The 24,823-nt window shown below is 41.2% G+C and overlaps 1 protein-coding gene across 1 annotated transcript in view; it reads right to left on the minus strand.

The window, feature by feature from the left end:
- LOC124143923 (alpha-mannosidase 2-like) overlaps window positions 1–22,636 on the minus strand; it is a 41,284-nt gene extending 18,648 nt beyond the window's left edge. The window contains exons 1-15 of the mRNA XM_048403939.1: window positions 22,549–22,636; window positions 21,869–22,034; window positions 18,777–18,908; window positions 17,605–17,761; window positions 15,500–15,671; window positions 14,436–14,563; window positions 12,897–13,070; window positions 11,833–12,013; window positions 9,213–9,390; window positions 7,588–7,784; window positions 5,732–5,920; window positions 2,900–3,008; window positions 1,856–1,920; window positions 1,055–1,220; window positions 578–705 (exon numbers count right to left, since the gene is read on the minus strand). Of these exons, the coding sequence (XP_048259896.1) occupies window positions 578–705; window positions 1,055–1,220; window positions 1,856–1,920; window positions 2,900–3,008; window positions 5,732–5,920; window positions 7,588–7,784; window positions 9,213–9,390; window positions 11,833–12,013; window positions 12,897–13,070; window positions 14,436–14,563; window positions 15,500–15,671; window positions 17,605–17,761; window positions 18,777–18,908; window positions 21,869–21,997 (2,105 nt within the window). The 5' untranslated portion in view covers window positions 21,998–22,034; window positions 22,549–22,636. The remainder of the gene's footprint in view (window positions 1–577; window positions 706–1,054; window positions 1,221–1,855; window positions 1,921–2,899; window positions 3,009–5,731; window positions 5,921–7,587; window positions 7,785–9,212; window positions 9,391–11,832; window positions 12,014–12,896; window positions 13,071–14,435; window positions 14,564–15,499; window positions 15,672–17,604; window positions 17,762–18,776; window positions 18,909–21,868; window positions 22,035–22,548) is intronic.
- Window positions 22,637–24,823: the final 2,187 nt, after the last annotated feature.

The following is a 24,823-nucleotide window of genomic DNA, read 5'->3' on the forward strand; positions in this document are numbered from 1 at the left end:
ACAAGCATAGTCACTTTCCACAGCAAGCATGGGTTGCTGAAGACCTATTCTACACCAAATCTTACGGGTCACAAGCACCAACTGACTCTCACCCAGAATCTCCACTCCATAATAGACTCTTGTGAGTTTTATGTTTCAGCATAACCGGGCAGACCTGAACATTTGGATTTTCCCCAGGAAATAACAGTCAATAACAGGAGTTCAGCTTATACCCATGTACCAGCCTTAAAAATCATGCTAGCCCGAGACTACTACATTTTGCTGAGGAAATCCAATGATGTAAGTTTTCATTGACTAGCAGCAATTGAGGGCTTAAACTCTGAAACAGTTCTCCATGATTCTATTTTGCTACACATTGGAACTGCATACAACTGATAGAAAGTGTAAACATAGTAAACATTATTGTCTTGGTCAACATGACTAGCTGCAAACTCTTACGACAAGTGAAATATGCTTCCACTAGTCCTCTGTACATGACTTAAAGAAAACAATATTCTAATGCTGTGTACTGAGTTGAACAAGAATCTTGACAAGAAAAGACATAAACATCTAGGCTACTCAACTATGCAGAACTCACTTCTTAAAGTCCTCTGCAAGGTTGGTGTTGAATGCTGAAACTCTAGCTAGCGATCTTTCAGCATCTTTTGATGGTTGGAGAAAAAACTTCTTTACTGAGAGTGGAGGCAAGTCTACCAGGAAGGCAACCTAAGCAAAACACATCTGATCCTCTTTAAAATTCACAAAAAGATGCATGCTATTTATCACTGAGTGTGTCATGCATTGCTTCAAGGAGCAATACACTTTAAAAAATACCTTTTTTGTGAGAGAAAACACTTTTTTATCAACAAATTCTAAGGATTAAGTATAAACTCCAAAAGTTTGTGTTCCTGAAAATACAAAAGTTGACATTCATAAATTCTCTTCAGCACACTTCTAAATGCGTTTCGAAAAACCAAACTTCTAAATTTCAAAACTGTTGTAAGTTCACAGTTTTTCATATTTCACGGTAGATTGTGTAATCTAAAACTGTAAACTCAAAACACTAAAACCTTGCCTCGAATCTGTTGAGATCAATGTTGAAGTCTGAGGTCAGAACCGGGTTAATCTGATGTAGAACAAACCCAAGGTCAGCATCAGTGACGGTGACATCGGGTGACAGTGTTGTTACCCGCACAACCTCTCTGCGACGTGTGGTAAGCGGATTACTGATGATGACAGTCCTGTATAACAACAAACAATTGCTGACAACCACCACATGCTATACATTCCTTGCAATGAGAACAAGAAACATATCAAAGTAATTCAAATGTTTACTGACCGGAACATGTTAGAAGAACCTAAGCAATCTCCTTGCACCTTTAACATATATCAGTAAAATACTGTTGTTGTTTTTGTTTGTTCTTGAACGCCACACTCAGCAATATTCCAGCTATATGACGGCCGTCGGTAAATAATTGAGTCTGGACCAGACAATCCAGTGATTGACATTATAAACATAGATCCACTCAGTTGGGATGCGATGACATGCATCAACCAAGTCAGCGAGCCTGACCATCCGATCCTGTTAGTCACCTCTTACGACAAGCATAGTCGCCTTTCACAACAAGCATGGGTTCCTGAAGACCAATTCTACCCCGCATTTTCACGGGTCTAAAGATATACCAACAGTCATTGGACTGTTGTATGATCAACTGACTTCTTGTTTTAAAGTTTGGTTGTAAAGCATCATATCCTGTGTAATCCAGCAGAACATAGATTCTGAGACAGTTTATTTGACTCAGGGTAAGATATAATGCGCTGATATTGTATTATGTCAAGAAAAGTTTTAAAGAAAAATAATTAAACTGTCACTAACCTCTTTTCATTAACTTCGAAGGCATTTCTCATGGGAGGTTCATCAAAATGTTTCCACTCCTCATTCTGAAACAATACATTGAGGAAGTTACAGCTAATTATTCTACCATCATACTGAATGGTTGTTTGTTTGTTGTTTAATGCTGCACTCAGCAATATTCCAGCTATATGACAGAGGCCTATAAATAATTGAGTCAGGACCAGACAATCCAGTGATATATTGTGAGCAAAGATCCACATCCCTGGGGTAAGATTACACACAACCAAGTCACAGGGCCTGACCACCCGATCCAGTTGGTTGACTCTTAGAACCAACATTGGTTGCTTGGGAAATATTCTCAACTCAAAATCAAGATGGTGGTTCATTTTGGTAGACAGAAGCCCAGCTTACATGTGTTTGTTTGTTTGTTGTTTAAAGCCGCACTCAGCAATATTCCAGTTTTATCATAACTCCTTGGAAAGTCTCAAGTAATTGTTTGCATTATTTTAATTGAATCAAGACACAATAGATGCGATGTGTCTCTTTAGTTTTTTTGCAATTATTTCTATATTTATCATGTCTGAATGCGAGCAGGTAACTTTGAGGTCAGGTGAGATGAGGTGAGGTGAAATTGGGTTTAACGTCGCGTCCAAGATTATTGCACTTATATGGCGACGTGCATGTACGTGTGTGTTTGTGTGGCTGCTTGTACTAGTCCGGACTGATGCCGATTTAATGTGCTAGCTCACTGAGATACCATGCCGCAGTTTAACATGAATACCCCACTCAGACACAGTATACTGACTCCGAGCCGACCAGTTCTTGTTTTAGCCCCTTAATGCCGAGCGCCAGACAGGGTAACAACAAGTACCACCTTTTAACGTCTTTTGGTATGAAGCGGCCGGGGATCGAACCCCGGACCTTCCGCTCTCTGGGCGGACGCTCTACCATTAGACCACGGAGGCTGTCAGGTAACTTTGAAGATGGGCAGGCAGCACTTATGGGTCACCTGCCCTACGGTCTTGATGAGTTTTGAAATTATTTCCAACACTGCCTGTTACTCACTGGCTTGATGTGTGAAGTGATGGCCCCCTCTTCCAATGGTCCATCTGTCATTAGGATGGTGGTGACAGCTCCTATCATGGCATCAGCCTGTTCCATGGCATTCAGTAAGCTACAAGTTGAAGACATATACAATTGCATTCAAGTAGCTTTTCACATATCTTATAAACTATAAATTATCTTGCAACTTATCTTATAAACCTATTGTGATGTCGTCCTATTGTTCATCAGGTTTCTTCAAATTGTGGAAACAGCTTATAACAATGCCCAGGGCATTCCAGCAGAATGCCCTTGACTTTCTAACTAGTACTTCTTGCATTTAGATGGTTCATACACTAGTTAAAACACTTCTCAGTGTTGTTTGAAAACATAAAACCTTGAGGTCTGGAAACTCAGGCTTTCCCTCGCTCACTTTTTTACATTTTCAACCAAAAGTTGTGTTTTAACAATAACATGAGGCTAAAACGAATAACAGTCTTGGTTCTCAGGCACCAACCTCATCATCATAAGGTCCGCCACACGTTTTGGTTTTTATTTCAATTTTCCAAAAAAAATTCCTAAAACTTAAAAACAATGCAATCCAATATGGCATGCAGTTACTTCCCTTTAAATGCACACTGCTCTGCTCTTGTGTTATGGTCATGGCGGCAATAGGAGTTTGCATGCTTGTTTATGTAGGGAGGCACTTTCCCAGGTTGATGGTACACAACTGTTTATTTGGTTACATACATACAAGCGAAAAAAAACAAAAAACAATCAACACACAATCAGTCAAGTCACAGAGCATGATCACCCAATCAACTGACCAGCCAATCAACACACAATCAGTCAAGTCACAGAGCCTGACCACCCAATCAACACACAGCGCCTGTCCATCCAAATTACACAGAGCCTGACCACCCAATCAACACACAGCACCTGTCCATCCAATTTACACAGAGCCTGACCACCCAATCAACACACAATGCCTGACCACCCAATAAACACACAGAGCCTGACCACCCAATCAACATACAGAGCCTGACCACCCAATCAGTCAAGTCACAGAGCCTGACCACCCAATCAACACACAGAGCCTGACCACCCAATCAGTCAAGTCACAGAGCCTGACCACCCAATCAACACACAATCAGTCAAGTCACAGAGCCTGACCACCCAATCAACATACAGAGCCTGACCACCCAATCAACACACACAGCCTGACCACACAATCAACACACACAGCCTGACCACCCAATCAACACACACAGCCTGACCACCCAATCAACACACACAGCCTGACCACACAATCAACACACACAGCCTGACTACACAATCAACACACAGAGCCTGACCACCCAATCAACACACACAGCCTGACCACCCAATCAACACACACAGCCTGACCACACAATCAACACACACAGCCTGACCACACAATCAACACACAGAGCCTGACCACCCAATCAACACACACAGCCTGACCACACAATCAACACACAGAGCCTGACCACCCAATCAACACACAGAGCCTGTCCACCCAATCAACACACAGAGCCTGTCCATCCAATTTACACAGAGCCTGACCACCCAATCAACACACAGAGCCTGTCCGCCCAATCAACACACAGAGCCTGTCCATCCAATTTACACAGAGCCTGACCACCCAATCAACACACACAGCCTGACCACACAATCAACACACAGAGCCTGACCACCCAATCAACACACAGAGCCTGACCACACAATCAACACACAGAGCCTGACCACCCAATCAACACACAGAGCCTGTCCGCCCAATCAACACACAGAGCCTGTCCATCCAATTTACACAGAGCCTGACCACCCAGTGAACAAAAAGAGCCTGACCACCCAGTGAACAAACAGAGCCTGACCACCCAATCAACACACAGAGCCTGACCACCCAGTCAACACACAGAGCCTGTCCATCCAATTTACACAGAGCCTGACCACCCAGGCAACACACAGAGCCTGACCACCCAGTCAACACACACAGAGCCTGACCATCCAATTAACACACAGAGCCTGACCACCCAATCAACACACACAGAGCCTGACAATCCAATTAACACACAGAGCCTGACCACCCAGTCAACACACACAGAGCCTGACCATCCAATCAACACACAGAGCCTGACCACCCAGTCAACACACACAGAGCCTGACCATCCAATCAACACACACAGCCTGACCACCCAATCAACACACACAGCCTGACCACACAATCAACACACACAGCCTGACCACACAATCAACACACAGAGCCTGACCACCTAATCAACACACAGAGCCTGACCACACAATCAACACACAGAGCCTGACCACCCAATCAACACACACAGCCTGACCACACAATCAACACACAGAGCCTGACCACCCAATCAACACACAGAGCCTGTCCACCCAATCAACACACAGAGCCTGTCCATCCAATTTACACAGAGCCTGACCACCCAGTGAACAAAAAGAGCCTGACCACCCAGTGAACAAACAGAGCCTGACCACCCAATCAACACACAGAGCCTGACCACCCAGTCAACACACAGAGCCTGTCCATCCAATTTACACAGAGCCTGACCACCCAGGCAACACACAGAGCCTGACCACCCAGTCAACACACACAGAGCCTGACCATCCAATTAACACACAGAGCCTGACCACCCAAAATCAACACACAGAGCCTGACCACCCAGTCAACACACACAGCCTGACCACCCAGTCAACACACACAGCCTGACCACCGAAGCCAAGCTAGTCGCCTTCAGGCGCTGGGGCCAATTTTAACCCAATTTCCATGAGGGTAAAGAGAAAAAAATACACCTGTTGTGGAATTACATTTGTGCATAATCCTTAGTGACTGCTGAAGAGGATGTCCCAGTGATGGCATCATGGTGCTGGAAGTGACCATTGGCTCTCCTTGTGGACACGAGGACAGAGAACCGCTCACGTAGAAATGTCACCACTGCTGTCTTATGCCTCCTGACAGCACGGGCATAACACAGGGTGTACCATATGTCAAGTAACCTGAAACATAGAGAGATCTTACAGTAACAGTAACATAAATTGTACCATATGTCAAGTAACCTGAAACATAGAGAGATCTTACAGTAACACAGGGTGTACCATATGTCAAGTAACCTGAAACATAGAGATCTTACAGTAACAAAGGGTGTACCATATGTCAAGTAACCTGAAACATAGAGAGATCTTACAGTAACACAGGGTGTACCATATGTCAAGTAACCTGAAACATAGAGAGATCTTACAGTAACACAGGGTGTACCATATGTCAAGTAACCTGAAACATGGAGAGATCTTACAGTAACAGTAACACAGGGTGTACCATATGTCAAGTAACCTGAAACATAGAGAGATCTTGCAGTAACACAGGGTGTACCATATGTCAAGTAACCTGAAACATAGAGAGATCTTACAGTAACAGTAACACAGGGTGTACCATATGTCAAGTAACCTGAAACATAGAGAGATCTTACAGTAACACAGGGTGTACCATATGTCAAGTAACCTGAAACATAGAGATGTTACAGTAACACAGGGTGTACCATATGTCAAGTAACTTGAAACATAGAGAGATCTTACAGTAACAATAACACAGGGTGTACCATATGTCAAGTAACCTGAAACATAGAGAGATCTTACAATAACACAGGGTGTACCATATGTCAAGTAACCTGAAACATAGAGAGATCTTACAGTAACACAGGGTGTACCATATGTCTAGTAACCTGAAACATAGAGAGATCTTACAGTAACTAAGGGTGTACCATATGTCAAGTAACCTGAAACATAGAGAGATCTTGCAGTAACACAGGGTGTACCATATGTCAAGTAACCTGAAACATAGAGAGATCTTGCAGTAACACAGGGTGTACCATATGTCAAGTAACCTGTAACATAGAGAGATCTTACAGTAACACAGGGTGTACCATATGTCAAGTAACCTGAAACATAGAGAGATCTTACAGTAACAAAGGGTGTACCATATGTCAAGTAACCTGAAACATAGAGAGATCTTACAGTAACACAGGGTGTACCATATGTCAAGTAACCTGAAACATAGAGAGATCTTACAGTAACACAGGGTGTACCATATGTCAAGTAACCTGAAATATAGAGAGATCTTACAGTAACACAGGGTGTACCATATGTCAAGTAACTCGAAAGGGTGCACGGGAATACGCACGTTGAGACGCCCAACGCTAACACCGTATTCGTGCGTTCGTGATTCCCGTGCACCCTTTCAAGTTGAGTTGATTGGTTCAACTGTGTCATATGGCCCTGTGACGCAGGGGTAGCATTATGCAGATGGCTGTTTCAATGAATGCTCATTCCACCCGTGACAAGCAGGTCTGGTTGTTGATGAAATATAGTGACAGCTAAATAGACAGATTTTTTATTCATGCACCGATTGTCTTTAAATGTAATATCCAGTTATGTATGACTGTTTAATAATCTCATACCAACTTTAACTGGAGTAGGTCCGATAGTATTTCAGATATTGTAGTAAACATTGGTACCTTAAATTACCTTCCAGACTATAGTCATAAAATAATCCAGTTTAATATTTTCCCTGAGGTATTACTAAAATATATAACATGTACATTTAAACAACAGTAATTTCAAACATAATGTAAGCTTATCATGACAACTAAAGTATGAAAGATGAATACCTGATCTTTGCCTGCAGGACACGGGTGATGTGCTTGTACAAGGGTCTGGATGTGAAGTACCCTGACCAGTACTGGTCACTGCGGTCAGTATAGGGGAAGAAGTCGCCACTGAGAGATGGGAAGGGGGATTCGTGGGTGAAGTGAGGTTTGTCCTTCTCCAGGGCTGAGAAATAGTCACTCAGGGTTCCAAACTCTATCTGCAGTCAATGACATACACAGTCAAACATCTTGTCCCAAGGTCATATATATTCCTTCTTTCCCATGATCTCAACTTTCACCCGTCCCAAATGCATTTTATATTGTTAACATTACTAAGTAACAAACAATTGAAGTCAAAATTTGTTTTTGCCCCAGATTCCAACCTATTTTAACACCCTATGCACTTCATAGTGTGACAGATTGGCAGGGGAACCTAGACGAGGTCATCATAGACTGCATCTGTTTCCAGCAGCAGGGTGGGGCCAGAAGTTATAGAGAATCTCACCTGAGTGTCTTTTGATATCAAATATATCAACACGAGTTGATATAAAAATTCTGAGGCTTGCCCAGGATTTTTGCCACTTTTATCAACGAATTTTGATATATTTGATATCAAAAGACAGGAGGGTGAGATTTTATTTATCATCCAACATCATTCTTCCAACTTTTTCAATTTGTAGACAGTAATTAGAAGTGTCCTCAGTGTAAAGAGTACTGCTAACAGCTTCAGTAGCAGAGCCATTAGTGATGTCATTTGATTGTGATGTCATGGGAACCAGTGACGTCACAATGGTCTGCAAAGCATTGTGATGTAATTTCATTGCAGCGATATCTACAGTGTAGATATCGCTTGATCTAATCCAAGCGATATCTCCTGTGGGAGCCAGTTTTGGATGATAAATAGAGAATCTCACCCGAGTGTCTTTTGATATCAAATATATCAACACGAGTTGATAAAAGTGGAAAAATCCGAGGCTTGCCGAGGATTTTTGCCACTTTTATCAACGAGTGTTGATATATTTGATATCAAAAGACACGAGGGTGAGATTTTATTTATCATCCAACATCATTCTTTCAACTTTTTCAATTTCTAGACAGTAATTAGCAGTGTCTTCAGTGTAAAAAGTACTGCAAACAGCTTCAGTAGCAGAGCCATTAGTGATGTCATTTGATTGTGACGTCATGGTAACCAATGACGTCACAATGGTCTGCAAAGCATTGTGATGTAATTTCATTGCAGCATTATCTACAGTGTAGATATCGCAAAAGCGATATCTACAGTGTAGATATCGCTTGATCTCATCCAAGCGATATCTCCTGTGGGAGCCAGTTTTGGATGATAAATCAAGTATTGCATTACAATCAAGTTATACTTTAACAGATTTGTAACCAATTAAAAACTAATATAAAACATAAAGCCCTCCCTCCCTACCCAGTAAGTTTGGAAAAAGGTCTTGAGAAACGAGGATAGCAGTCATGTGAAATAAACAGTGATTATTAAATATTTGTATCTACTTTTGTTAACCAATGTTGAGAATTTCCATGTTGCAGACGGAAACCATAGCTTACCACTTATTCATGTTCTTTGATGAATTCACTCCAGTGATTGTTACCTAAAACCAATACAGCATCTAACCATGTCTTACCTTGATATGGAAATCAGTCTTGCTGTTCATGAATGTGAACATTTTCTCCAGGTTCGTCAGCTGTTTGTTCCACTCTGATGGTGACGAGTAACGGAAGTCATCGCCATGGGGCACCAGCAGCACGTTGCTCTTGTACAGGTGAGCTTTCTTCTGTAGCTGCTCCCAGAGTTCCCACGATCTGCCCACGGGTCAGTACACAAGCCACAAGTTATTGGAGGCCGGACATGTCAAGACTCATAATTGCATCTTCCCGAGGCAAGGGAGTTAACTATCTCTAAAAGTCCAATTTCGACCCTTGCCGAACTGGGCTGGAATTCTGGATTTACATTTTGGCTGTACTAACGAGTCTATGCATAGTCCAATCAAAATTGCGTAACAAACTAGACATCCGAACTAGACAACATTGATTTTAGCATACAGATGTGATTTGATGCACTTCGAGGGGTAAGACCCTTTATATTACAATATAGACCTTGACTATCGATCAGATCGTCTTGATTGGGCGCCGCCATTTTGTTTGAAACAAATGCAAGCAATATGTGGGATGATATCTGATTGGTCAGTAGGAAGGACATAGAAGGGACATAACTTGTTATAGCCACTGGTGGCACTATGATCGAGCCTGGAAATTCCATCCTAGTTCAGCAAGGGTGAAAACTGGACTTTTATAGTCAGTTAACGCCCTTGCCTCGGGAAGATGCATACATGTGGTCAGACTCAGATTCATGGCTTTATCTTTGCAAGGAACAACAGTTTGCTGGTAGGGTTATCTGCTCATCTATTCACACTACTACTGAATTGAAACTGTAAACTGAATGGGAGTGTGTGCTGTAATCTGAATGGTTGAAAAATGTTGACAAATGGGATAAGATCCTGGAAATCCTTTAACAGTGGAAGGAATACCTTTCTTGACAAGCATCTTTTCCCTTAATCCAAGTTTGAAAAATGTGCAATTCATCTTTGAAAAATGGACATACATTAATTAAATATTAAGTTTCATCAATATTCATAAAAACAACTTCAATTTAGTCAGTAGTCTCCTCATTCTGCGAACCAGGCGAGTTGAGTTATCACACAAGCCTATGGCTTTTTTTGGTTCTGGTTGATTGAATCCAAAAAATGAAAAATTGGCACAAGAAGGCTAAAATTTGGCAGCTACATGAATGACTACAAATTAACATGAACATAGGATTATGATATAGAATACTGCCATGAGGTAGCCACAGATTACAGAACAGCAATAGAACTATTTCCTGAATATACAGTAGCAAATACATACACTTAATACATTTGTCTGTAAGTCATTTTCCACAATTGTGGCAAGCAATGGTAAGGAAGTAATTTTTGTTAAGTGTGCATAGTTGTGTAAAACAGTATTGGCTTTTAACATTTACAAGTCTCAAGGATAATTTGTATATCGCTGTCTATAAAGCGAACCCGCATACAAGGCACCCCCCCTTCAAAATCGATGCTAATTTATATACCCCGTCTATGAAGCATGTCAACAGCGCATACACAATCCCTACATTTGCAATAAAACCGTGTTTGCCTTCCGCAAAAAAAAGTACATCGTATGCCTTCAGCGAATTCAGGGAAACGAACAGATCATAACAATTAAACTTTGTCAAGATAAATTTGAAATTTGAGATAAAAAACACTAGACATGATGATTTAGCGATTAAATTGTATTTCCTGTTCTGATAGGCATTGTTTTATATGGAGAGATTAAGATTACCGTATGTATTTCTCGTAACTCCTAATCTAGTGGTGATTCAGTTAAAAATTACCCACTAATATAACTTTAAAGAATTTGGATACAATGATCGAAGAATTGTATCTGAAACTATTATTTTATTAGGAATAATTTATTCCAATATCATGTTATTTTAGCTTAGCTTTACTATATATATTTGAAATAAACTAATAAGTGTAGCACTTTGATACAGATGATCGCAATTGACGGGTATTCTGTTGCATGGAATAATTTCACCAATCACCGTCTATGCTCCCGTGCTCGCGATAACAAAAACTTTATTTTGACAAATATGACTTTCAGCGAGTCAATGTATGGCATTTATGATAGATATACATATCCATTATCTATCCACTAAAGTTTGTTTCAAGGCGTCAATAATGGTAATATGACAGTGGTTGCTGGAAATAACGGTGAGTTGAGCGATCTTCTGATCACTTCACATACCATTTCTCCGAAATGAAAATAAACAATATTGAATGAAAATTTGAATAAAATTTTATTAAATAGATTACACACATCAGTCCAGATATAAAATGAACTCTTTTTATAACCGGATAGTGTAATTACATGATTAGTTTGCGTACTTCAGTATATTTGTTCACATGGTATTTCCGGTGATACATGCTCACAGTTATGTCTGTGTTGGGGGGAAAAACATCAAAACCCTTCAACCCTGTGTATAAGACAACCCCCCTTGAAAGCCCCCTAATTCTATTTACTAAAAACACGCCTTATACACATTGATATACGGTAGTATGTTTTGTACCATTGTATTTGTGTTCAAATCCAACCATCAATAACGTTATCTGATGAGGAGGAGGAGGCAATTATGTCAGAAATGATCTAATTGATGTAAAAACTTACAGTTGTTCCACGTTGGTGTCTGAAACATCGTCAGGCTCGATGGACTTCTTGCCACGCAGACACTTGGTCCGGTCGAAGTCAAACTTGCAGCACACGTGGGGCTCTGGGCCACAGGAGTACATGATGCTGTAGCTGAGGAAGGGCATGACGTGGCAGAACAGGTCACTCTCCACACCCGAGGCTGGTCACAGAACAGTGGACATAAGGTGGGTCTACTATGTATACTCAACGCCAAAGAAGCGTGAACCATAGAAACATATATAAAGTATGTACTTTAAGAAGAGATGTTTCCAATGGGTACCAATTAATGACAAAACTAACAATCAGTCAAGTGTTACCACAGTGGTTTTATTCCTATCACGATGTGCTGCACGTAATATCCAAACTTTACACGCTATTCCTGAACAAGATAAATGGAGATCTCAAGTCATGGATCCATGACGTCACATGTGATGCGTTCGTGAGCGTTGGCTCACACAACACACCAGTGTGTTTGTTTGTGCATCGAGCCAATTTAATATCTCTTGATTATGAGTAATTTTTCATACATTTACCAACATGCTTGGTGTTCACGTTTCTTTTGGCAGTGGGGGCGGTCGGGTAGCCTAGCGGTTAAAGCGTTCGCTCGTCACGCCGAAGACCGGGGTTCGATTCCCGACATGGGTACAATGTGTGAAGCCCATTTCTGGTGTCCCCCGCCGTGATATTGCTGGAATATTGCTAAAAGCAGCGTAAAACCATACTCACTCACTCACTTTTGAGTATATAATCCTGTACCATGCTCCCACTATTCAGTTTTGCTTTACTACGGCAAAACAACATTAAATAACAGTACAAAAAAGAAGTTGTTATCCATAAATTGTGTCTACTGTGTTATTCGTCAACAAGAAATGACTATCAACAATTCAGTGACTGGGTGTAACGGACACCAGTTCTAAACCAGTTTTAGTTCTCATCTTACCTCCCAGTTTTTCTTTAGGAAATGAAAGGAACACCTGCTGAATGTATCACCAACCTATCTCCCCTTACGCTTGTATCATACAATGACATGTAGCGCCACCTACCCCATGCTTGCCTCCAGTGAAACTCCAGGTTCCTTCCTGCCGCTAGATGCTTCTTGACGGAGTAGTGGACTCGCTGTATCACCAGATTCTTTATCCCAGAGTTCTTCATCAGGTACGGCATTGTAGGGGAGTATCCAAACTGATCTATGGACCAGCCAGTCTTGGCCTCGACACCTGCACCAGAACAAAAACTTGTCATGAAGTGGGTGAGGAATACGGGTCAAACATTTCAGGTACGGCAGCTGATACATGTTATATACATCGACTCAACCACTTCAAGTCTGACACTAAAGATAGGCTTCACAAATGATACTGGCAGTTATCAAGCTAGGTCACCCCTTACGACAAGCATAGTCACCCCTCACAACAAGCATAGTAGCCCCTTGCAAGCATAGTTGCCTCTTACAACAAGCATAGTCGCCCCTCACAACAAGCATAGTCGCCCCTTGCAAGCATAGTTGCCTCTTACAACAAGCATAGTCACCCCTCACAACAAGCATAGTCGCCCCTTGCAAGCATAGTTGCCTCTTACAACAAGCATAGTCGCCCCTCACAACAAGCATAGTCGCCCCTTGCAAGCATAGTTGCCTCTTACAAGCATAGTTGCCCCTTACAACAAGCAAAGTCACCCCTTGCAAGCATAGTTGCCTCTTACAACAAGCATAGTCACCCCTCACAACAAGCATAGTAGCCCCTTGCAAGCATAGTTGCCTCTTACAACAAGCATAGTCGCCCCTCACAACAAGCATAGTCGCCCCTTGCAAGCATAGTTGCCTCTTACAACAAGCATAGTCGCCCCTCACAACAAGCATAGTCGCCCCTTGCAAGCATAGTTGCCTCTTACAACAAGCATAGTCACCCCTCACAACAAGCATAGTCGCCCCTTGCAAGCATAGTTGCCTCTTACAAGCATAGTTGCCTCTTACAACAAGCCTAAAAGCCCCTCACAACAGGAAGTAGTAGTGTATGGAGAAGCATACCTATACAAACCCTGTTCAGTATTGACATTGTATATAACTTATACCTGTATATGAAGAAACATGCAGTCCCCAGCAACCTATGCTGGTCGTAAATGGCTACCAAATCGATTGGGTGGTTAGGCCTGGCAATGCCTTGGTTGATTGCATGTCATTGAACCCCGACGGTGTGGATTGCTGCTCACAATATCGACCACTGGTTGGTCTGGTCCAGACTTGATTATTTACAATGACATATTGACAATGGTTACGTAACACTATAAGTATAATAATTCTTGATCCTCAGACTCACTACATACCGGTAACTAAATGTCCCCACATGACATGAATGTATTACTCCTTTAAAATGAAACAAATGAAAGTTCTGACATCATTGCAGCACACATACAACTCAATAAAGTTAAGGACCAACTGATGCTTTCATATTACTATAGTTAATCTGTCATGAAAGAATCGGGTGGTTAAGAATGGCTGTTTTAATTTTCAGCATTAATTCATAGCAAACAAAAACTTTTATTATTTCGAAGACATGCATAACACTATCACATGACACCATACCTACCAATGTTTGATTTCAGCCACTGATGTCCTTCAATAAGCTGGTCAAGCATGGCTTCGTAATGGACATTGGCTTCATCACTCATTACCCAGCCTGCTGTCACAATCTCCAGACGTCCGTCTGCCACCAGTCTGTACAACACAACAAGCTTGTTTCAAGACACCCACATATATATGGAGTCATAAGAAACTATCATAACAGACCCATCTCACAACACTGTCTAAATATGACTACCTGCATAAGGCTATAAAAACAATATTCCTGGATCTCAAGCACTGCCGCACGTTTTCGTTCTTATTTCCATTTTCAAAAAAAAAAATCCTTAGATATTCCACGTCTTGAACACACGACCCCATCAGTGAAACGCTACAATACTTAAAAACAATGCGATCCAATATAGCGTGCAGTTACTTCCCTTTTCATGCACACTGCTATATTATTGCCCATCTCGTGTGTTATGGTCAGGGTCATGGCTGCAATAGGAGTTTGTGTGCTTGCTTTGCTGTTTGCAAATTTGGTCAATGAAAACATGAAAATTACGATAAAACGTCATTAGACATTTCAGAAATTCAATGGTATTTGTGTACTGAAAGCCTGACAATGTTTCATACGCAGGGGTTAAGATTACATGTGTATTTGTCTCGTAAAATAAGACGGAAATAGCAATCAGCTGTTTACTCATTTTCTCCCCTATCTATGCGTGATTTAGGTTAAAAAATACTTAATGGCATGGCCAATATATATCATAACCGACAAGAAATTCCATAGCAATTGTTAGAAAGACCGAAGACTATTTTACTCATCAAGAAATAGATTTATGTAGAGAGGCCCTTTTCAAGGTTGATTTGCACAACTGCCTATTTGGACTCTTAATAGTTTGAGCAAACACCGCTTCCCCCCCCCGCCCCCCCACCAAAAAAAAAGGCTGCCTGCCCTCACATTTTTTTAAAGAACCTGAGAACAAATTATTTTATTTTTTTAAGCCTAAAACTTATACAAAGACTATCAATATTGTGGTTCTATACCAATGAAATATAAAATATTTACGTATATTTTTGGTGACATACTTCAGAAATTTGTCTTTTTTTTCCTGAGATGCAGTCTCCCACCATCTAGCCAGAAATATCATCTCAGCCCAAATAAACTTCCATGTTGGCTGCTTTGTCAGTTGTTCTACCGCACTGTCCAGAGTTTCCTTAGTGTAAGAATTGTAGTATTGAACGAAGGTACTGAGCCAACCTGAAATACAGAGAAACAATTAAATGTAAACATGTTAATATGGCATGTACCGGTAACTTGATATTTATCTAAACTTGTTAAGAGGCCGATATTTATCCACAAATCTGAAGCAAATGTCAGTGAATATTCTGAAATTTGAATCTAAAAATTGCAAAGTCATGTTTTTAGGTGAGGTGAGGTGAAATTGGGTATAAATTCGCTTCCAAGATTATTGCACTTATATAGCGACATGCATGCACGTGTGTGTGTGGCTGCTTGTACTAGTCCGGACTAATGCCAATTTATAGTGCTAGCTCACTGAGATACCATACCGCAGTTTAACATGAATACCCCACGCAGACACAGTATACTGACTCCGACCCGACCAGTCCTGGTTTTAGCCCCTTTATGCCGAGCGCCAGACAGGGTAACAACAAGTACCATCTTTTAACGTCTTTTGGTATGCGGCCAGGGATCAAATCCCGGACCTTCTGCTCTCTGGGCAGACACTCTACCACTAGATCACGGAGGCGGTCCATGTTTTTAGGTGATGATGTGGTAATGATCAACTGTGTACACAATTTGGTGCAATCGAGGGCCCCTTTTATCAAAACGATCTTAACGCTAAGGTTACCATAACCCCCATACTTCAAAATGGACATGCTGCCGTCATTGTGCTAAGATTGTTTTGTTGAACAGGACCCAGACTCCGAGAAGTCCCAATTTGGCCTTAAAGAGGGCCGTGAAGGTCACTTCAGGACAGGGGCGGTCGGGTAGCCTAGTGGTTAAAGCGTTCGCTCATCACGCCGAAGACCCGGGTTCAATTCCCGACATGGGTACAATGTGTGAAGCCCATTTCTGGTGTCCCCCGCCGTGATATTGCTGGAATATTGCTAAAAGCAGCGTAAAACCATACTCACTCACTCACTCACTTCAGGACAACTAATAACATCCTTGTTCCAAAACGTTTTCAGTCTACCAGACCGAACTTGCTTCTAGGCATCATGTTGAGTGGTTGAGTGGGTGATAGCGAGAATGGTTTTTAGCCGTATTTCAGCAATACCACAGTGAGAAACATCAGAAATTGTAGCCATGTGGGGAATCAATCCCGGGTCTTTGGCATAGTGAGTGAACACTTAAACAACTAGGCTAGGCTACCCCGCCGCCCTCTTGTTTAGGACATTTTAGTTTTATCATTTGGATATTGTTAGCTAAGCTTACTAGAGCAAACAGACGAGTAACTACTAGTATACTGGTAGAGTGCAACACCCTTTTCAAACAATACGTACTGCAATATTTTTTCTGTTGTCCGATATATTGGGTAAAAAAAATATAACAAGTTTCAGTATTATTTGTATCATTTAACCTAAAAACACAGACATTTGTTCACAAATGATGTTTCAAACAAACTGTCGGAAACATGGAAGTGATTTTTCTCCCGCGTTATCTCCACTGTGTCCATGACTACAAAATGGTGGTGACTATATTTATAGGATCTGCATGTTCAATCGGTGTCAATCGCTGTCAAACACTTCAGCTCCCATCACATTGCAATTCAGATACCTGTAGCACAACATACTGAAACAGACTATTCTTGCCATTACACAGTCCTGGTGGTCAAAGTGGCAGACTGCCTCAAGCTGATCACTTCAATGTGATGTTTCCTTGTTCATTAACACTGCACTCAGCAATATTCCAGCTATATGATGGTGGTCAGTAAATAATCAAGTCCAAACCAGACAATCCATTGATTGACATCATGAGCATCGATCCATGTAATTGGGATACGATACACGCATCAACCAATTCAGCGAGCCTGACCACTCGATCCCATAAGTCACCTTTCATGACAAGCATAGTCGCCTTTATCGGCAAGCATGGGTTGCTGAAGACCTATTCCTGCCCGGATCTTCACGGGTATAGAGTACAGTGTTATGAGTGAATCTGTACTTACCTGGGTCCTGGTGGGAGTGGGGTACCACTATGACATGCAAGGGTCTGTCCCCTCCCTTGGCTGTGTAGGAGGGCACCTGGAGGTCGGGCACCCACCCACTCACAGTCAGGATGAACTTGGGGTAGGCCACCTTGATAGACGACCATTCCGACTCCATCTGAAGCCACAGCCATTAGCAGACATCAGTAAATGAAAGTAAATCAGTGAGATAATTATGTTGAACAACTTGGGTAACACTGGATTGATTGATTGAGTGAGTGAGTGAGTGAGTGAGTGAGTGAGTGAGTGAGTGAGTGAGTGAGTGAGTGAGTGAGTGAGTGAGTGAGTGAGTGAGTGAGTGAGTGAGTGAGTGAGTGAGTGAGTGAGTGAGTGAGTGAGTGAGTGAGTGAGTGAGTGAGTGATTGAGTGAGTGAGTGAGTGAGTGAGTGAGTGAGTGAGTGAGTGAGTGAGTGAGTGAGTGAGTGAGTGATATCGACCCCACACTCCAGCTATATGACTATGATCTGTAAATAATCAAGCTTGGACCAGACAATCCACAGATTGACACCAAGAGCATCAGTCTACACAATTGGGACATGCATCAAACCAAGTCAGCAAGCCTGACCAACCAATTCTGATAGTCGCTTCTTACAACAAGCTTGGGTTGCTGAAGATCAATTCCAACCCAGATCTTCACGAACACAATAGACTGTAGTCGTGATAGGACGTATATCAGTTACCTCAATCAATGGGTTCTGGGCCTATTCTTGGGCTTCTCCTGTGGTATTTTAATCTGGTACCCTTACTCTTCAACTTTTAACATCAGGGTTATGACAAGGACCCATTGAGTTCCATCTATAATTTCGACCACTGTTGCCCAAAATTTTTTATCAGAATAAAATATGTACCATATCACAATACACTATTTAAGATGTAAACCTGAATCTATAGACATTTTCATGTAACCTTAACAGAAGTAAACAGTACCAGTTTAAAAAACAATAAATGATCATATAAATAAAACAAACAGTCAATCTTATCAATACAGAATGAAAATATCATATCATTTCATATAACATCCTGGTTCACTGATGAATCTCATCAACCTTACCTACCAACAGGAATACAGAGTTCTCAATTCTATCCCAGAATCCTTCAGCATCAGTTTGAGATTGCTCTCTGATTTTTCTCACCTGAATATCAACTCCATGTTGCTCAGCTGTCAGTTTGGCTTGGCAGGTGGGCCATGTTGTGGAGATCTGCCTCACTGCTACGGTGTTCCCGGAGAAGTGGGCATGCCTTGGTGAGTAGGCCCTGGGACACTTCTAATTAAGTAAGATCAGGTTTAAAGGGGAAGTGTACACGCAAAAATCACTTTCTTTCTTTTTCTAAACAAAACGCAATTTTAGAATTAGTTAGTATATGTGTTTGAAAATATACACTCATTTTTTTTCACAGTGAAAGTAGTAAGCTCACAATTGTGTTAAAATGATATGCCGTTATGAAGCCTTCGTTTTACGAGCGAAATAGGCCTGAGTTATCCCCCTTAGATTATGACGTAATTGGTGCCAATTCAACTGGGTCCCTGTCTATTCTCAACGCAAAAGATATCAAGGACCAGTTTGCGGTAAAACAACATGGTCTACGACACACTCGGCGCAGTGGTGACTCAGCATAACACAATTCTGGCTGGCATCTAAGACGCTAGAATCACAAAACTGTACCTACACCACGTGAAGCGGCTCTAACAAAGCATGATGACGTCATAATGTTTATCAATTGGCACCAATGACGTCATATTGCAAGGGGCATAAGCCATTGTGTTTTTGTTGTGGAAATAGAACACTTGGTAAATGTGAAAAATATAAATCGTTTTAATGCGAAAAATATGTTAATTAATTGTGATATTTTTATATTTTTGTCTATGACACTTCTAGGTTAACACTTTCAATGTGGAAAAAGTACAAGAAAAATAGGTTAATTTCCGTGTGAACTTGCCCTTTAAGTAAGATCAGGTTTAAGGAAATAAAAAGTAATTCCTTGTTGTGTTTGAATGCAAATATCAGTAAAATACTGAAGTATCACAGCGATAGTAACTAACATTTTTAATGTCTTATAATGATAAAATATAGCAAAACCCTTAAAGAGGGCAAATTTCTACTTGTCCTTATGTCAAGTTATGATACCTTAACTATGGCAAGGACTACAGAACTAGAGCCAATTTCTAAATCTGTCTCATGTTAAAGCCAAAGTCATGATAATGAAGACAAAGTCTAGTCATTTTGTCTGAAGGAAGTAAATGTGATAAATTAGGATCATATGAATTTGTATCACAACCATATGTATCGTATCACAACCAAGTGGATCACATCACAACCAAGTGTATCACATCACAACCAAGTGTATCACATCACAACAAAGTGTATCACATCACAACAAAGTGTATCACATCACAACAAAGTGGATCACATCCCAACCAAGTGTATCACATCACAACAAAGTGGATCACATCCCAACCAAGTGTATTGCATCATAACCAAGTGTATCACATCACAACAAAGTGTATCACATCACAACAAAGTGTCTCACATCACAACCAAGTGTATCACTTCACAACCAAGTATATCATATCACAACCAATTGGTTGGCCAAGGATTTGTGGCCAAGTGAATCATATCCTAACAAAGTGTATCATGACATAACCAAGCGTATCGTATCACACCCTAGCATATTGGCCAAGGATTTGTGGCCAAGTGTATCATATCCTAACAAAGTGTATCATGACATAACCAAGTGTATCGTATCACACCCTAGTGTATTGGCCAAGGATTTGTGGCCAAGTGTATCATATCCTAACAAAGTGTATCGTATCACACCCTAGTGTATTGGCCAAGGATTTGTGGCCAAGTGAATCATATCCTAACAAAGTGTATCATGACATAACCAAGCGTATCGTATCACACCCTAGCATATTGGCCAAGGATTTGTGGCCAAGTGTATCATATCCTATTAAAGTGTATCATGACATAACCAAGTGTATCGTATCACACCCTAGTGTACTGGCCAAGGATTTGTGGCCAAGTGTATCATATCCTAACAAAGTGTATCGTATCACACCCTAGTGTATTGGCCAAGGATTTGTGGCCAAGTGTATCATATCCTAACAAAGTGTATCGTATCACACCCTAGTGTATTGGCCAAGGATTTGTGGCCAAGTGTATCATATCCTAACAAAGTGTATCGTAGCACACCCTAGTGTATTGGCCAAGGATTTGTGGCCAAGTGTATCATATCCTATTAAAGTGTATCATGACATAACCAAGTGTATCGTATCACACCCTAGTGTACTGGCCACGGATTTGTTGCCAAGTGTATCATATCTTAACAAAGTGTATCGTATCACACCCTAGTGTATTGGCCAAGGATTTGTGGCCAAGTGTATCATATCCTAACAAAGTGTATCATGACATAACCAAGTGTATCGTATCACAACCTAGTGTATTGGCCAAGGATTTGTGTCAAAGTGTATCATATCCTAACAAAGTGTATCATGACATAACCTAGTGTATCGTATCACAACCTAGTGTACTGGCCAGGAATTTGTGGCCAAGTGAATCATATCCTAACAAAGTGTATCATGACATAACCAAGTGTATCGTATCACACCCTAGTGTATTGGCCAAGGATTTGTGTCAAAGTGTATCATGTCCTAACAAAGTGTATCATGACATAACCTAGTGTATCGTATCAACCCCAAGTGTATTGGCCAAGGATTTGTGTCAAAGTGTTTCATATCCTAACAAAGCGTATCATGACATAACCAAGTGTATCGTATCACACCCTAATGTACTGGCCAAGGATTTGTGGCCAAGTGTATCATATCCTAATAAAGTGTATCATGACATAACCTTGTGTATCATATCACACCCTAGTGTACTGGCCAAGGATTTGTGGCCAAGTGTATCATATCCTAACAAAGTGAGTGAGTGAGTTTGGTTTTACGCCGCTTTTAGCATTATTCCAGCAATATCTCGGCGGGGGACACTAGAAATGGGCTTCACACATTGTACCAATGTCAGGAATCAAAACCCGGGTCTTCGGCGTGACGTGCGAACGCTTTAACCACTAGGCTACCCAACCGCCCCATATCCTAACAAAGTGTATCATGACATAACCTAGTGTATCGTATCACCCCCAAGTGTATTGGCTAAATATTTGTGGCCAAGTGTATCATATCCTAACAAAGTGTATCATGACATAACCAAGTGTATCATAACAATCCTACCTCTTCCTTCTCCACCAGACTGACCGACCGTGACAGCTGAGACTCAATTCTGAAGTAGATCCAGAAACACAGGCCGATGTAGATGATCGACACACCAATAACAGCCGTCCAGAAATCTCTCTTCTTCATCTTGACCAGGTCTGGTCATTATGGGTGCAGGTCAGTGCTGAAAACAACACCAGCAGTGTAACGGGATCGGGTGGTCAGGCCCGCTGGCTTGGTTGATGCATGTCATCGATCCCAATTGCGTGGATCGATGTTCAGGATATCAATCATGGATTGTCTGGTCCAGAATCGATTATTTACAGACCACCGTCATATAGCTGGAATATTGCTGAGTGCGGCGTTAAACAACAAACCAACCAACAAAATCTTTACCATCAATATCTAAAGAAAAGGTGTTTCAATCAAATAAGAGTTCATTTGACATGTACTCCGATTTCTACTCCGGTAGAATTTTTTGCAAACTCACTTAGTTTCTTATGCAACCCCTCCATGACCTAAATTTCACAATAATAAACGCTCTCGGTAATGGGAAATATGTGGTGTTTTTGATCGAATATAGGACAATCGTCAGAAAAATGTCGCTCATGTGGCATATTGTCTGGTGAGCACCGTGACAACCGATCACAAGGATGCATATTTCTTATATAGATGTATTTATCAAACACTGTAGCTACCTGGAATTATTTTCTAGAAGTATGAACCTGAACATGAAATACGTGCTTCCACACAATCATTTCCTTCCGCTCCGCTCGACTGCTGAAGCTATTTGGAGAACGATCGTTTCATTGGTTGATGTTAGAATATCTAACCAATCATTGCAAACGATAGATGTTTTAACGTAAACCAGTTTCTCGTGTAGAAAACGCCACGGTGGATTGCGTTGAACGATCCCAGTCTAACAGTTTCCCTGCCTGACTGCATAGTACAGGTGTTACAAGTGTTCAGTTACCCGTAACTGTTTGCATGTTCCCTTGTTCCCGTAACTTTGTTCCCTTGCAAAGCCTCTGAAATTGTTAACATTCCTGTAAAATGTCACTTAGATTTGAATACAATTAAGGCGTTATATATATCAGAGTCATCCTGCCGAGCCTGTGTGAAATACTTCAATTATTATTTTGACCACCGACCAAAGTATTGACATAGAATTCCTCAAACCAACTTATATAAAAAGAAATGCCAAACGAAAAACAGACAAATAAATGATGCGCATGTAAAATCTCATAGTTAACACCAGGTCCAAGGAAACGTCGAACCAGGGAATCATGTTCTGTCATAGTGTAGTATTTTAAACTTTTTTTCAGCATTAGAGATCGACACATACAACTAACACTCCGACAAGTGTATATTCGAAAACGCGTTCCAGGTAACTAGACGAGTGAAGATCCGGGGTAGAATATGTCTTCCGCAACCCATGCTTGCTGTAAAAGGCGACTATGCTTGTCGTAAGAGGCGACTAACGGGATCGGGTGGTCAGGCTCGCTGCACATAGCTTGGTTGATACATGTCATTGTATCCCAATTGCGTGGATCGATGTTCATGTTGTCAATCACTGGATTGTCTGGTCCAGACTTTTTTTAATCACTCGATCCAGTAAGCCGAATCTCACGGAGACCAATTCCTCCTAAAAGTCAGAAGAGAGCCTAGCATGGCCATGACGTGAGTAAATATAGTTTTACGCCGCATTTAATAATGTCACATCAATATCACGACTATAGGGACACCACAACTGGGCTTCACACACTGTACCCATATGGAGAATCTAACCCAGTCCGTCAGCGTGACGAGCGAACGCTTCAACCCCATCGAAGTAGCTGAATATAATAACTTGTTAACGACCAGAGTATATAACTACCAAAATATCAGCAAATAGGAACGAGGTTATTTCTATACACAAATAATTTATTTAACGCGATCTCAATATAGACCGCCATTGATTTGTAGATCAGCTGCATGGAAGCGCTCGGAAAATATCCATCATATCGTAACTCAATGTGGAGGTAAGGTGAAATAGGGTTCAACGTCTCTTTAGAGATTGCTCCATGTATATCGTGACGTGCGCGCGCGCGTGTGTGTGGCTACTTGTACTAGTCTGGTTTTATAGTGCTAGCCCACTGAGCGAATATACCTGGTTTGTCAGTACCGTACCATTGCTCCTGTTTCCCCACTGAAGTGGTAAACGTCTTAGACATGCGTCACCTCGCGATTTCCTCACACATCAAGCAGACATGCCGAAATATTACTGACCCGAGTCACTCGTGTATTCCCTGCCCTTAATTTTCTTTGTTGCATATCGTGCGATAACAAGTCATGCGGTTAATAAATGTAATTCGTCCTCCATTGCTCTGGGGTTATTATGTACATGCACTGTTTGTTTTCTGCATATCCATTCGACCACGGAGACGGCCTGTCAATGAAGAAGATGACAATGACAGTGACATTTTAAATGTATATTTTACATGTAAATGGATCCGTCAAGAGATTATTAGAACCAGGAAACGACTACAAGGGGGAACTTTGTAACGCCTAACAAGGTTTCGTCATTGGCTTTTAAATCTAGATATTGCTCACTGTTAAATGTTAAGAATGTTAACTTATTCTCTTGTGTCACTCATTATGACGTATAAAAGCAACTTTTAAACCCCCCGTGACGTCATGCTTTTGTTCTCAAACCGGGTTGTACCTCGTAAAGATCGTCCTTAAATAGAATCTACGGGACATCATGTCAAATATCGGACATTTTATATACTCATTAACTGTATATGTTATAAAACATTCCCCGCTGCATGGATTTGAATGACATTTATCCAATGAATCTTACCACTTTGGCTAACTATTTTGAAGTCATTCTTTATGGTGATATGAAATATTATTGGCAGTGTGTGATAAAATATGCTGTTGTTCATCTAAATTTTCATAAATTAGCTTCGGTTCGATTCCTCTCATTGTCCC

This window comes from Haliotis rufescens, unplaced genomic scaffold (genome assembly GCF_023055435.1).
Source record: "Haliotis rufescens isolate VD_foot unplaced genomic scaffold, xgHalRufe1.0.p SCAF_3, whole genome shotgun sequence".
NCBI lineage: Eukaryota > Metazoa > Mollusca > Gastropoda > Lepetellida > Haliotidae > Haliotis > Haliotis rufescens.